General features: G+C 37.1%; 1 protein-coding gene across 1 annotated transcript in view; it reads right to left on the reverse strand.

The window, feature by feature from the left end:
• Nucleotides 1-489: 489 nt before the first annotated feature.
• The window catches only part of SYT10 (synaptotagmin 10), a 35,164-nt gene continuing 20,676 nt past the window's right edge, over nucleotides 490-14,977 (reverse strand). Inside the window, exons 4-7 of the mRNA XM_065644498.1 lie at nucleotides 3,755-3,875; nucleotides 3,226-3,397; nucleotides 1,624-1,753; nucleotides 490-561 (exon numbers count right to left, since the gene is read on the reverse strand). Coding sequence (XP_065500570.1) covers nucleotides 490-561; nucleotides 1,624-1,753; nucleotides 3,226-3,397; nucleotides 3,755-3,875 — 495 coding nt within the window. The remainder of the gene's footprint in view (nucleotides 562-1,623; nucleotides 1,754-3,225; nucleotides 3,398-3,754; nucleotides 3,876-14,977) is intronic.

Consider the following 14,977-nt stretch of genomic DNA (forward strand, 5'->3'; position numbering starts at 1 on the left):
TGTCTTGTTTTGTTTTGTTTTTCATGCAACATTCAGTTAGAAGTGTTGAGAAGTTATACAGGATTTAGTGCAATTTAGAAGAAGTTTACTATAAGAGCTATAAATGACTATTTGCTCTCCCTTGAAAAAATTAGGAATTACAAGCTGCAGTGGTTTTGAATTGCTTAAGGGATTTTTTTTTTCTGATTTCTTGATCTATACAAAGATATAGGTCATATCAAAACACTGCTTGGATATGATATGGGATATATGCCAGCGTGAAAACAGGTGAATGAATTTGTATAAGCAAGGGTTATATTTGGCTCAAGTCAACTTCATTCATACGTTAAGAAATTATTAGAAACTGTAATATATGACTTGGAATAGGAAAAATGTATTTTAATAAAAAATATGGATACAGTTCATCTGTGGAAGCCAAACCTTCTGTTTATGTAGATGTGAGCTACTGGGAGTTTTGGACACTGAACACGATGAATCCACTTCTGTTCCCTATGGCGTAAGCGGTGGTTTTGGTGATGAACAAGACCCCTGGCTATCAAAACTGGTTGCTCGGCCAGGTAACTGCAAGAGAAGTGTTATTTTTACAAATGTCATCATATCTGACCATTCATCACACTCATTTCAGAGGATGAGAGACTCCCTGAAAGAAGAACATGAATCATAGCTAGATCCTTTGTGGATCAAAGTCTCTGGCAGAACTAATAATAGAAAGAAAATTCCTAAAGTTTGCTCCTAAAAATGCCTCTGCCTTGTTCCACTGGAGTGGGTTTAATTTACCAATCAGGGGTGGCACACAATCCAGATAAAGTCATGAACCTCTGAAAAGAGACTTCTCTGTTGCACTAACTCTGTTTCTCTGCCTTCACTGTCTTCTCTATGGGTCTTAGCCTTGCTATTGGGCTTTTTCTACCTGTCACTGGAGATGCTGTGCAATCGTGTACTACACACAGGAGAAACCAAATGGCCCATGATGCCTCAAACAGCAACTTATTTTTCTACAGAGGCTGGGTTTGGGGAGGGCTAAACAGTGTGTCTTCTGTGTCCCAAAGAAGGGTCTGCTGCTTCTTGAGGCTTCAGTATGAATCTTTCTGAACACAAAGCTGTGAGCATTTTGTATACAGAAAACCAAGATGTGACCACAGCAGGTTGAAGAGGGAGTTCAAGCCCAGGGACTTGTAGGTATAATCGCCTATGCATTTGAATAAGCTTCCAGTAAGTGTCTGCTTGAGTAACTCTGGAGATAGTTGTTGATATGTTGCCTAAACTTAGCCTAATTAGCACGCCAGTTTCAAATTGTTTCAGCAACATAACTGATCATGTTAAAGATTTTTGAATAGGAAATGATTGCTTTTGAAATACTTGCAAATGATCTTTACTAGGTGGATCTAAGCTCCTTATCACAATCTCCGGAAATTTCAAATGTGTTGATTGTTTAGCAGTACAATGCTGTCAGGACATCAAGGAAACTTTTGAAGTGGTGCACTTAAGTAATCAATAGACCCATGCAACTAGATTTAGGCTGTGCTCCACAGATGCTGCACTGATTTTCATGATTCTCAGAAGCACAGAAGTGAGAGACAAAAACTTTCAATATACTGAGGAGAGAATTTTGCTACTTCTTACCTCTGCTAGTGGATGCCAGTGAGTTATAGGTTTACGTGGGTAAGCCAACATTTCATTCCAATGATCTCTTCCAAGCCCTTCAGCATCAATTCCTGTCCGACATACCCCAATGACCTCATTGTGTCCTACTCTGAGAATTGCAAAGAGGCAGAGTTTTTTTTTAATAAAAATAGTTTTAATAACATCTGATGTTTAATCTGTTTACTGGTTTAGTGCAGCACAGAATACATGCCAAAAGTTTTCACATTGTTCATTACAGATATTAGTTTTAGTGGTAGTATAGTAATATTAAGTTCTGTAATGGTAGCATCAAAAACCTCCAGCCACTACTAGAGTGCTTCTAGCAGTTATAAAAATAGCGATGGAGACATAACCCTTGCCATTAAAAGGTTAAAACCCAAATGGCACAAGAACAGAAAAAGATCATAATACACCAAATAATCTAGAAGGAAAGGGTTTGTATTTTGTGCAAGCAGAAGGTGAAGATGGTGGGGAGTACCTTTCCTGCTGCAAGTGCTTCAGATGTCATTTCACACTGTATTTCCCAGCTCTGACTCTTGTGGTCATTGGAACTTCAGCCAATAATGTGAAAGAGAGTGGTATAAACATAATAGGCTATACCTTAATACTTCATACTCCTGGCAGCATCATAGAGTTGTTAAAGGGCTCCAAAACCTAATTTTCTGTACCTTACCTATATGGACCTCAGAATAATGTTTCCTGTTAGAAAATACTTTGAAAAGAGCAGCTGAAGAGGACCGACAGTATGCAAGCTGCTGTGTCTTTCTCCCTGTGACAGCATCACAATGTCCCTTTCACATCTGACTGAGAAAGTCTTCCTGACAGAAGCTGAAGGACGATCAGAAATCTGATGGCAAGGAAAAATAATCTGAAAGCTCATGTTACTAAACTGGACTTGCACTGTTCATTTGCCCTGCAGTCTCAAGAGCCCATTAGTAATAGCACTTGAACAAAGCAGACTTGGCTCAGCCATGATTCTGCAATTCACTGCCTAGTTTAACCTGCAGTCCTTGAGCTACTCTAAGCAGGAGTCTCCTCCTGTCAGTTAGTGGTGAAGACACAGGTAATTGAGGCTCAGATGTGTTACCAGTGAGCACTGAACCTGAAGGTTACAAAGTTTCTTTATTAAGTCAACCAAAGGATTAATTATGACTTAATTCAGTGAGGTAATTAGCATTTAATTCTTTTTTAGTCATCCAAATTTTCTTTAATTTCAAATATGTGGCATTTAAATAGAAATTAGAGTTGTAAGGGTTATTTTTTTTAATTGAGACGTACCTGATTTATAAGCTTTTACATAATCTGGCCACCAGATGGGGACAGAAATGTATGCCAATGCTAGTGGCCCACAAGAAGATTGAGCTGTGTTTCTTCTTCATCACAGTTATTTACGATGCAAATAAAATGGTCTGAGCTCTTAAAGGTGTGGAAACCTTAAACCTCTACAAGAAAAGACCCAAAGACTTTATCTTTTGTGACGATGAACCAGCTTGAAAGTTCAGGGAAGCAGAAAGCAGACCCTTGCAATGATCAGGTAACCTCTCAAAGAAGATTAATGTTTCAGAAGAAAGCTGTACTTACCGATCGTAATCCATCACTGCAATGGAGAGGCTGACTTGGTCCACATTCTCTGGAGGGATATCAAAGATGATGGCCTCGTTATAAACGGGATTCAGCGTGTTCTTCTTTGTGGTCGTTTTCCGCTTTTTCAGTCTTCGACCCTCACACATAAGTGACACTTTGACATATGGATCTGAGTAACAGATAGTCAGTTGTGGGAATTTGGACTCAACGTCATTCAGATGTGTAGCATAAGAGCAATATTTTTTGTAGGGATGTCACATTGATAAGACAAAAAATTACAAATATTTCAGTGACCCTGGCAAACACTGCTTTCAATACGCTCTCAATGCAAAGGAAAGGTATAGGCATACTGAACAGACATACCAGCTGCTAGACCAAAAATAGTCAGCAGATCTGAACAAGGTCTATGCCCATTGTCCTGCTACTTCCATTTCACAACCATGCTAAAACCACAGAAACTAAGGAGTTATTTGCTCCCTTCATGGATAGACTGCCTTGTTATTTAAAAAAAAAAAAGTAGATTCACCTGATGCGCCAGTTATATCCATTGCTTTGAGATTCCTACATTTGATGACTGTTAAAGTCATTCTCCCAGCAGTAGGCAAATAACAGAGGGAAAACATGATCTCACCCAAATCTATGCTTTCCTGAAGAAAGAAAAGCAATGATTAAAATTTGACCGTATTACCAACAATTCAGTTCAGATCATTCAAAATTTGATATATTTTTCTTAACATGGTGAGACATTTTGCAGCCTCATATGCTTTCAAGGAGGTCACAAACAATTTTCAGAAATTATTTCTATAAAACATGGAAAGAATACAAACAGGATAATATTTTTGTGACAGGATCTAGAATTACTAAACTGAAAAAAAAATAAAACAAAAGCAGACCCAAAACTTCCTGGATTCCTGATATATTTGTGTTGAATACACATAAATGATAAGGTCCTCAATGTAGGATATCAAGTTCTAATGGTGAAAAGACTCAGACTTCATCCTCCCCAGTAGAAAAAAATATGGTGGAATGTTTAGATCACAAACATTTATGTTATTTTTAGCCAATAGAATTTATGTATGAGATTTATTTCTGCACATGTGTATGTGTATGAAAAGTTTATCTTGCCTAAGTGCTTTGAAAAGATGAATGTGCTTGTAAAAGTTGCTAGCTTTATTGCTGTTACTGTTCCTTGAAGGGTTGTTCTGTTTTAGAAAAAGCTAAGTAAAGGAATAGCACCTATAATTTCCCTGGCTCAAGGGCAACTTTTGGAGGGTAGTATACTCAGAAAGATGGATAAGGTCCATCTTAATAATCCTGAAAGACAGTTTCTATGTTGACATAATGTGCTTTACATTTGTGCAGTATGAGGTTGCTATATAGTTCAGATGCTACAACACTTGAGAAATGTGATCTAAGGAAGAGAGATTTTCAGATCTTTCTTGAGTAAAGATAGACTTAATCACATGCTTCGGGGTTTTTGTTTGTTTGTTTGTTTTCCTGCATTGTAGACTCTAGATTGAAGAATGCAGTTTTGGAATAGCTTTAAATTATCTGTTGCACTGTTAATAAAATATTGACTTTTGTGTAGGCCAGTCAATTTACATGTTCAGTCATTTTGCTGGGACTCTGTTCAGAGAATTAAGAGATTGATAAGCATGCGAACATGCACTGTGGGCAAATTTCATGCTTGTCAGCATTTCACATTTCTCAGGATTTCTAAGTGATTTAGCTTATTCAGTTCACATAGGATAAATACAGCTATTTGACATCTCCTTAGCCCAACCCCTTACTTGAAACACTGAGCGCAGAATTTTGTGCCACAAAACACCTTAACAAACATTCTTTTCTAATTCAGAAAATATAAATAAAACTTGAACAAATGAAGTGTTATTCCTTTTACTCATTTGTTAAAGAGGCAAGTAGCGTCTGTTATATTTTACAGTTTTGGTCATATCTGAAATCTGTTTTAAGCATAGCTTCTGTTGTTAGCATTACTTTCTGAATTCAGAGTCTGATCATTGTTTTTCATATCCACATGTGAAAGAGATCTCACTGTTTTGTTTGAAAAGGAGCTATATTATAGTGTCCCCCCCCATCCAGTGCTTCAAAGTTTAAGGTCTATGTTGAGAGAGGTGATGAAGATGAGTTGGATCAAAACCACAGTGGGCAGCTCATAAAAGGGACTAATTCTTCGTTCTTCAGAGACATGACTTGTGTAGGCGAATAGAGAAAAAATCATTTTTGCAAGATGGGAGTATGAACTTGAGTATTCTATTATTTCTTTTTGAAGAGAAATTGGATAGACACTCAGAGGTTTGGGTGAGCTCAAATGATGAATGAAAATACAGACAGAAAGGACTATTTCCCATGACTGAAATATTTTAAAAGAAACATTGCTCAAAATACTTGCAAAACTCCATATGGTGATTACTCTACCCTACTTTTCTGAAGACCAGAGAAAGGCAACAGCACTTAACAAAATGGCAATTGTCTGAGGCTTATCCTCAGTCCTTTTTCTTTCCCTTCTGAACACCATGTATTGAAATTATATTGAAACAAGAGCTTGGAAAATCTCCTGCAATGTATAAGCAAGATATCTTAATGCAAAAATAAATGTTTAGACAGCAAATGAGGGGAATTTTTTCACTCTGCACGGCAGACTGTCCAAAGGGCAGATGTATTGAAGTTACCAGATGTCTATAACTTCTGTCTCTAACTTCTGTACTGACTTCTCTGAAGTGAAAAGGGATGGTTTTAGGATTAGGAAAAGCCTCTCTACTGCTCCACCGTTTATGCAGTCATTTTCTGACACCTACCACCTCTAACTCAAAAAAATGTGGCTTGTGCTGCCCTGAAATGTCTGATTTTCATTTTGTGGAAAAACACTGACGTTGCTCTATGCACTATTTCAACAGGTAAATTCTGCAGTACACTAGAATAGATATTACTTCAAATAAACACTCTTGTCTATATCAAAGACATTTGTGAGTCACACATTGTAAGATCAAAGGGCTAGAAATAAAATTAGTAGCTGCCATGCGCTAGTACGTAGATTTCATTTAACTCTTCTTCTGGTGGCAACAACTGGCTGTCCTAGATTGCCACCACGGACTAGGAGTTCCCATGTTCCTCAAATCAAGTTCAAATACAAGTCCTTTCAGAATTCTTTGAAACAACTCTGATGATTTTATCTTTTTTAATGTGATTTTGTACTAGTTGTGGCATCTGATGCTTGGTAGACAGTGTCTTTTTGGTTACTAAGGAATAGAAAGTCTTAGTACTTTTACTCGGTTTGTACTCTAAGTATCTGTCAAGACTGGTGGTCTTTCTTCATACTTGTGTGAACTGAGTACATTTTCTTAGGAGCTCTAGAGGTCATAGGGCAACTGGGGATTAAGATAAAAAATGCATTATTAAAATCTTTGGAACTCAATGACACAGGGTTAAGTGCAAGATTTATGAATTTTTAAATGTTCCGAAGGATTAAGATTTAAACTATGCATATATATATATGATAGCATCAGAGACTGGGTAAAATGTCTGGAGTATCCCATTCTCCCACACACACTTTTTTGTTGACTTGAGCACTACAGGGTCATGAATTTGGAGCTGAAAACACAGCTTCAGACCTAGATAATGAACAAAGTAAAGCTCAGCATTTAAACTTCTCATGGTAGTCTTTGTCTACCACATTGATTAACACGAGTAATATTTTCAAATGCCCTGGATTCTTAAGCATTATAGATTTTAACTGAGATTTAAAAACAGGATTTAATTTACTTCAGAATCCCTGTGCTCTAGAAAATTCGTATTTCTCTCACTGTATAATACACTAGATAACCAAGTTCATGCAACTTATCTGACAGGAACCCTTCACTACAAGCAAATCTGAGGAAGCCAAGGTACAGACTGTCCCCAAGAATCATGTCTGTATTACAATCCACTTCAAACAACACATGGCTCAGAAGACATAAGCTTGGATCCAGAGGTTGGCATTCATGCTCATTTTTAACTATGCTTCAGATCGTCTTACATGTTTCATATGTTCAACTGGAATTGCATATTACTTAGGTAACTCCCATGAAATCTTACCTCTATTTTGAGTTTTTATTTTTCTTCTTAAATTAAATGTAGATTTCAATGAAAAGCTAGCTTTACATATGTTTGTAATGATTCCATCCCCACCGACTTCCAATACAGGGTGCAGAAAAAACATCATCAAGTACAGCTGCCCTAATGCAAAAGGAAACATTTTTGGTACTGTCTATCTCTTTCTAATATATTTCCCTTTTGTGTGCAGTAGCCATCATACAGAACTAGGGAACTGGAACAATGTTAAGTGCTATACCAACTTCAGTTATTTTTATGGCTCCCAGGTTACCTCAGTATCCAATCCATTTTCTCGTACAGCAATGCTAGAACAAAATAAAACTAATAAAACACTGACCTCAAATGCACGTGTCAGCTGTTCAGAAGAACTTGGGCTTTTTTAGCTACACTACAAAATACAGGTTCTTCAAATAGCGTAATTCTCATCCCACATTAGCAACCACACCTGAATGGTCGTGCTAATAATTTTTTCCATTAGGTTACCCAGGATCTGTCTACACTCTCTGCTTTATGGGCTCTTGGGAAATGAGTCCAGAGGTTGGCAAATTCAGATGAAAAAATAGTCCTTATTCTATTATTTTTGTTATCTGACCCACTGGACGCCAGTGTTCTCATTTTTACACTTATGCCTGTAGAAGAAGTAGCAGCATTTCTACAGGGGCTGGGCTCCCTGCTCACAATGTGGATAAATAGCAGAGGGATGTGAGAAGAAGTTTGAAGCCCTTGTAGGGGAGCATCGATTAATCTGATCAGGTTTTTAGAGCCATGGTTGCAGGAGAAAACTTTGCTGTTTCTTACTCGTTTTAATTTTCCCAGTTGTTTCCATTAAACTAAATTGAAGAGAAAACTTTTAGCCAGAAACCTCTGCAATTTCAGTGAAGTTAGGCAGACATCTTTCCGTGTTCAGGGTAGTTTCTTCTCACACATCACCACTTATGATTCTAAACTGAATGGGAAAACTTATTCACTGACAGTGTAAGAATTTGCATAATCTCCCTCCTATAATCCAATATCTTCACTGATTTCATATGCCAGCAAGAATGAAAGGCTTATAGGGAGCTGATATGTGAAATAAGGTGTCATTTTTGTATCTTTTTTCGATTGCAAATGAACTCTAGGCCATTTTTATTACTGATGGTGGTTTCTGCTTCTTTTCCTTCGGTTGTTGAAGCTTTGCAATTCAAACAAAGTCTTAAAAGAACAAGTCACAATGGATTCTTACAAAAAGCTATGTAAACTTTACTGGAACTAAAAAAATTATATACTTTTACTGTTATCGGAATGTCATCAATTTCCACAGTTAAAATAACAAGTATTTGAACAATTAATACTGTATTCAAAATGAAATTCCCTAAAAAAAGTTGTTACTTCTGTTATAATTTGGATGATCATAATCCAGAAAAACTAATCATTTTAATTCTTAATCTCAATTTCAATACCTGGTACTAATTTCCAATTAATTGTTATACAAATGATGTTTTAAAGACTGCATGTGACACTAGCATAGTAGAAATACAAAGGGTGGCATGAATTTATTTTTTGCTTGATTCCTAAACAAGTGATTGGCAAATTTTTTCTCTTAATTTTCCTGCTGTATTTTGAATAATCATCTGTACAAAGTAATAATACTTTTCTAGATATCAAAGAAGATATTCAGACATTTACATTCCCAAACTTTTAGCTGCTTCCTTTAGTCGCACTGAAAATTCCTTTCCTATATAGTATGCAAATTAAAAAACACATTGGCAGAATCACACCTTTCAATTACTTGAATACACAGTAAAACAATTCCTGCAATAGACAGATTTATCTCTCTTTTTCTTGTCCTATTTAGAAACATATATATTCCTGGTTTTCAATAAAAACTACTGACCTCAAGCTTCAAGAATAAGGGATAAAAAAACATAATAAAACATAATGATAAATGTTGGAGATTGGATGGAAAGAAGAGAGAAGCTTGTCCCCTCAGAGAAGTTAGTTAAGAATGTATGAAGCCAATTATGATTTTGAGGTATAGATTAAGAGTTAAAAGAGTGATAGGAAAGAGCAGAACAGAAATCTACCAGTCTGTCTGTTTTCTTATCTACGCATTTAGAATTTGGTAGCACTTATGTTATGACAGAAATTGCCAAAAGTTACATGAAGCTTGAACTGGAGACCTAATTCTGCCACCTCTCAAGGGGATTGTATTTTGGAAACTTTGTCCACGCAGCTAATATTTCTTTTCCTCTCCTGTTATCCTTTGCATATCAAATCCAGCTCTTTTACTTCCTCCCTGCACCACTTATCAACTGAGCTGTTGTCCTGGGACATGAATCAATGAGGTTTGTGTTTGTTCTTGCCTCTGTGGAAGCCAGTATGGAAGCAGTGGGACCTGTTGCTCTATAACGACTACATCTTCCACTTGTGGAGGCTTAATGCTTGTTTTAGCCTGACATCCTGATTGCCCTGGGTAAGTGCAGCTGCTGATTATAGGGCTGATTACTAAGAGAGGACTCCCTGAGATAGCATGCTGGGTCCAGCAGGCTGAATGCTCTCAATAGCACCCCAGAAAGCCTCCTGGGTGCTTCTTTTGTCACTCCCTCTGTACATAACCATCTGTCTTGGGCACTAGCAGAGCAGTTTCATTTTGTCAGACAGCAAGGAAGCCTATTCCTGCTTCAGAACAGCTGAGAACTGAGGTACTTCTGTGAACTAACCATGGCATCTACTGGCGCATGAATGAACCAAGATGCATGTGGCTTCCCATACAAAGATGCTCTTCTGAAGCAGCAATGCATTGACTGCAAAGAGACTATCTGCAGTGGGAAACTCGGAGAGCACTTAGGGCACAGCAGATCAGTCAAGCCGTACACCTTAGCATAGTTAGCATGGATGCAGAGATATTAACTTCCCTTGAGGAAACCATATTCTTTGTTTATCTAATATTTCTTACTTTTGAAGTAGGCTGAAAGTAGCAGTTTGCCTCTAGCAAAGCAGAATATTCAAATAATTTGTCATTTCAAATGAAAAGAAACATTCAGTAATAATAGAAACCTTTCCTGCTTTCAGTAACTGGACAGAAAACCACCCTTTCTCCATTGTTTTTTCTAGTTATCACCCAAAACTGAAGCAAGCCTATGCCTAAATGAAAAACCTCAACACATTTCCTGTAAAGACTGACCCAGAGTATTCTCTTCTACTCAGCAGCAGATGATCATGTGAATCTTATATATCACTGACCCTGAGTAGAAATGACAAGTGCTAGCTACTCTTGGCTTTAGAGGGGTTGTTCCCACCATAGAGATGATGAATGTTTCTATATTGGCAAGCTTTTACTCTTTCACATGTACTTAACATTGTGTTAAAGCTTCTATATATATTTCCAGAAACACTAATAGTCTAAGTCCATTCTGATGAGGATGGCTAACTGTAGGGCATAGTCCACTACATTACTAGTGAAAAAACCTTTCCTGATAGTGCTGCTCCTTGAACACTAAAAAATAGGACAATCCTTATAATGTGACCTCAGAGTTTGACTATCATAAGACATATGCAGCCCAGAAGCCAAATTGTATCTTTGGCTTTATCAAAAGAAGCATGGCCAGCACATTGAGAGAAGTGGTTCTGCCCCTCTAGTCTGCTCTGGTGAGACCCCACCTGGAGAATTGCGTCCAGTTCTGGAGCCCTCAGTAGAGGAAAGACATGGACCTGTTGGAGAGGGTCCAGAGGAGACCATCAAGATATCAGACGGATGGGACACCTCTTCTATGAGGACAGGCTGAGAGAGTTAGGGTTGTTTGGCCTGGAGAATAGAAGGCTCCGGGAAGACCTTATTGTGGCCTTTCAGTACTTAAAAGGAGCCTATAAGAAATATGGGGACAGACTTTTTAGCAGGGCTTGTTTGATAGGACAAGGGGTGATGGTTTTAAACTAAAGGAGGGGAGATTCTGGCTAGACATTAGGAAGACATTTTTTACAATGGGAGTGGTGAAACACTGGCCTAGGTTGCCCAGAGAGGTGGTAGATGCCTCATCCCTGGAGACATTCAAGGCCAGGCTGAATGGGGCTCTAAGCAACATGATTTAGTTGAAGATGTCCCTGCTCATGGCAGGGGGATTAGACTAGATGAGCTTTAAAGGTCCATTCCAACCCAAACTATTCTAAAACTCTGTGACCTCTTTGTTGGCTCTATACCACTACTGCCTTACTCAGTAAGGTCTAGTGTGCCATTTTTTGTCCTTTTATAATAAGCAAACTGTAGAGAAAACTAAGCAAAAAAAATGCCTGCAATTGCTCTGGGTCAGCTGCAGAGATGGGCTTCATTCTTGTTTCATCAGGAAGTCAGAAGAATGTCTTTCCATAAAAGGCCAATAGCCAGCAGGATTACCTGTGTGACATCCTACTCTGGTAAGTGTTTGAGATAAATGAACTGAGACAATGTTACGGTCCTACTTACTTTAAAAAAAAAAAAAAAAAGTATTTGAGCACTTCTGTCTTTTCCAGGAATAATATTCACTTATAGTCCAAGTGCTTTAGAAATAGCAATCGCGCATCATGGGCATCACATGAAGTCTGTGTCCTTACAAAACTTTATTTCATATCCCACTTCAGAAATGAGAAAACAGCAGCACTGAAATGCCTGGTGTCAGAAAATGAAATAATAATCAAGTTGCATCTGTCTACATGAGATAATTCAAGAGGTTACAAATATATGACAGCTCCATGACTAACATCCCCAAGAGACTATCACTGTGCTGGAAATGGCTTTCATCTAAATTCTAGGCCCTATTTTTTTTCCTCAATTGCATAGTTTCCCATAATTGGTTACACTAATAGAGTTCACAGAATACATTATGAAAAAAAAATGTTTCTGACAGTCACTTGCCAATTTTGTTAGGAAATGACGTTAGAGGCAGCGATTTCCAAAGCAATCAATCATTTTGAAAAGTATAAGAGGAAGTTAATAAACGTGTACATCCAGAAAGTGTTAGATGATAAGAGGTAGGTTTTTTGCCTATATAATTTTACAACATTGAATATTTGCACTTAAGTGCTTGTTAGCAAATCCAAAAAATGAGTGGTTTCTTTTTTTTAAGTATGTGTTATATTTTGACAGTAACAGAACCTCAGAAATGTATGCAAAACTCACAAGCACTTTGCAAAAAACAGAAGCTAGATATGTTGACCAAACAATCCATTTCATATTATTTGTTTGCCTCTGATGTTATGAATTAATTTCCTAAAGTGTATTATCAATTATAGTATTGCAATATACTGAACAACCTTCGCAGGTTGTTCATAGCTGCCTTTTGAGGTTTTTTATTTTTTTTTTTAATTAATAAAGCGAACAGAAATAAATGATGGATCTTTTATTGCAAATTCAATCACCCATGCATAAGCAAAATCTGGGGATATTAATATCATAAGATATCTAGGATACTTCTTTTCCACAACTGATTTTACACCAAATTTATCTTGATAATTTAACATTAAGAAATGAAAATGCTTTAGCACTTACAACAGGTACACGCTACATAATATAAAATAGCTGCAGGTTTTCAACATAACATATAACAGAGAAACAATGATATGAATGAAAAATTAAAGGAACAAAATACAAACTACAAAAGATGAATAAATATCAACAGTTGAAAACGATAAGAATAAAAATGAGCAAGTGGGGAGGCCAATCCTGCACTTGTATAAAATAGTTTCAAATTAGTATTATTGTAAAAAAAAAAAAAAGTGTTAAAACTCTGGATTCCCACAGTCTCACTGGTTTTACAGTTGAAAGGACTCAGAGCTACCATCCAGCCTGATTTTCCCCAGATTGTGTATTTCCTGTACCAAATAAAAACTATGGATGTGCAAGAAATCTTTCAAAAATGATGTTAACTACTGACAGAGTCTTTGCATAGCAGAGAATCTCCTGACCTTCTGTGGTAACTTCCTTCACTGGTACAATGTTGCAGTTCATTTCCTGCAGAACCTTGTGTCATAAAAATAGGTTCTTTCCAAGGAGGCAATATGGATGATTTTTACCCTTGCTCTACCTTCTGAATAGAAAATTCTTGACTATGGAAGAGATGTAAATGAGTCAAAGCTGAGGGGAGTCTACTTCTGCTGTGTTTTTAAGTTCTGGACAAATCCTTTCTTCTATCACTTCTACTTCCCTCTATCATTTATCATTTAGCAACAGCACGAGCAAACCACTAGGTGCAGGAAGCATGTCTGAACAAAAGGCTGAAAAAAACTTCACAGAACATACAACAAAACAGAGCAGAGATGAAGAAGGAAAAAGCATAAAAGAAGTATATTTGCATAATGGCATCTTGGTTCCCATGCTCTACTGCTTAAGGACTCTCCCACCGAGGCAGCTGGTTTGTTTTTAAAGATTCTTTATGAACACCAAAGCACGATTGCCTGGAGTACAGTTATTTTTCACTAATGGTTGAACCAGCTGGATCTTTTTATTTCAAGGCTTAATCCAAGTCCAATTGACTCTGGCAAACATTAGTTAGTTATTTAATTGATAGATCATGGCTTTGGTAAACTTTAGATCTGGTGCTTAAGACACTAATTCCCTATTAACTGACATCTTATGCACTGTTTATTCCTGTGCAGGATTGGCTCCCTCATGTTACAGTTTCTGAAATGGCAGAACTAGAAATCTTTATTACTAACCAATATCAAACTACACGAAACAGCTGAAGTAAACAAGCAGGCAGCACATTGCACGTATACTAACAGGACATCTTATAGGAGGGTTTCATCTTAGCAGAAAAAATAAAGTTAAACAGTTTCTTACATGAGTTTCTGAGAATAGTGCAAGTCTTGTGAAAGCTGATGTGATCACTCAATACTAGAAGATATTTCATTTTGATGTGTTTATTGTTAATGGTTTAAGTGGAGACAACTTATTCACACACATGAAATACTTTAAACTATACTAGTGGAAAAGCTGAAATCCAAAACCGTAATATTTTCAGTTAAACTTCATACATAGTAAAACACCAGCAGAGTGAACTAAGCACTGTAACTGCATGTACTCCCCTTAGTGAGGAAGACACTTGAATTAAGATTCAGCACCAAGATTAGTTACCATTTTAATCCAGGTGTATATTAGTATATCTCCCAATTGCATATTTTGGTATGGCATTTCAATCTGCTCAACACAAGTAACAGACAGGCCAGGGATCCTAATTTGCTGAAACCATTCTAGTTATCAGCTAAAAATCACATACACATGCCTGTTGCGAAGGACCAGTGAGTGTTCAAATCATTACTGAAGTATTAAAGACAAAGCTAGGAGAAATTTAAAAAATTGTTACTGGACTATTATTCCAAGACCATAAACACAGATTCAATTTTAAGATGAGAACACAGTTCTTAAATTTAGTTCAAATATGAGCTTGATAGAACTAAGTACACAGAGATATGGTTTTCTGGAAGTGTGTCGGAGGCTGTTCAGACCAGTTTAGTAGACTTAGCAGTTAAAATAAATAGCTGGTTTTGTGAATTCACATTAAAAAACTGTCTCCACTATGCTCCGTTCCCTAATATTTCTCATTTTTTGGGAAACACAGTGCTCATGCGCAAACTGGTAAGGAAATATCAGACCTCTTTGTCCTCATAGCCATGCAGACCTTGACTTCCC

The sequence above is a fragment of the Caloenas nicobarica genome, chromosome 1 (assembly GCF_036013445.1).
Source record: "Caloenas nicobarica isolate bCalNic1 chromosome 1, bCalNic1.hap1, whole genome shotgun sequence".
NCBI classification, from domain to species: domain Eukaryota; kingdom Metazoa; phylum Chordata; class Aves; order Columbiformes; family Columbidae; genus Caloenas; species Caloenas nicobarica.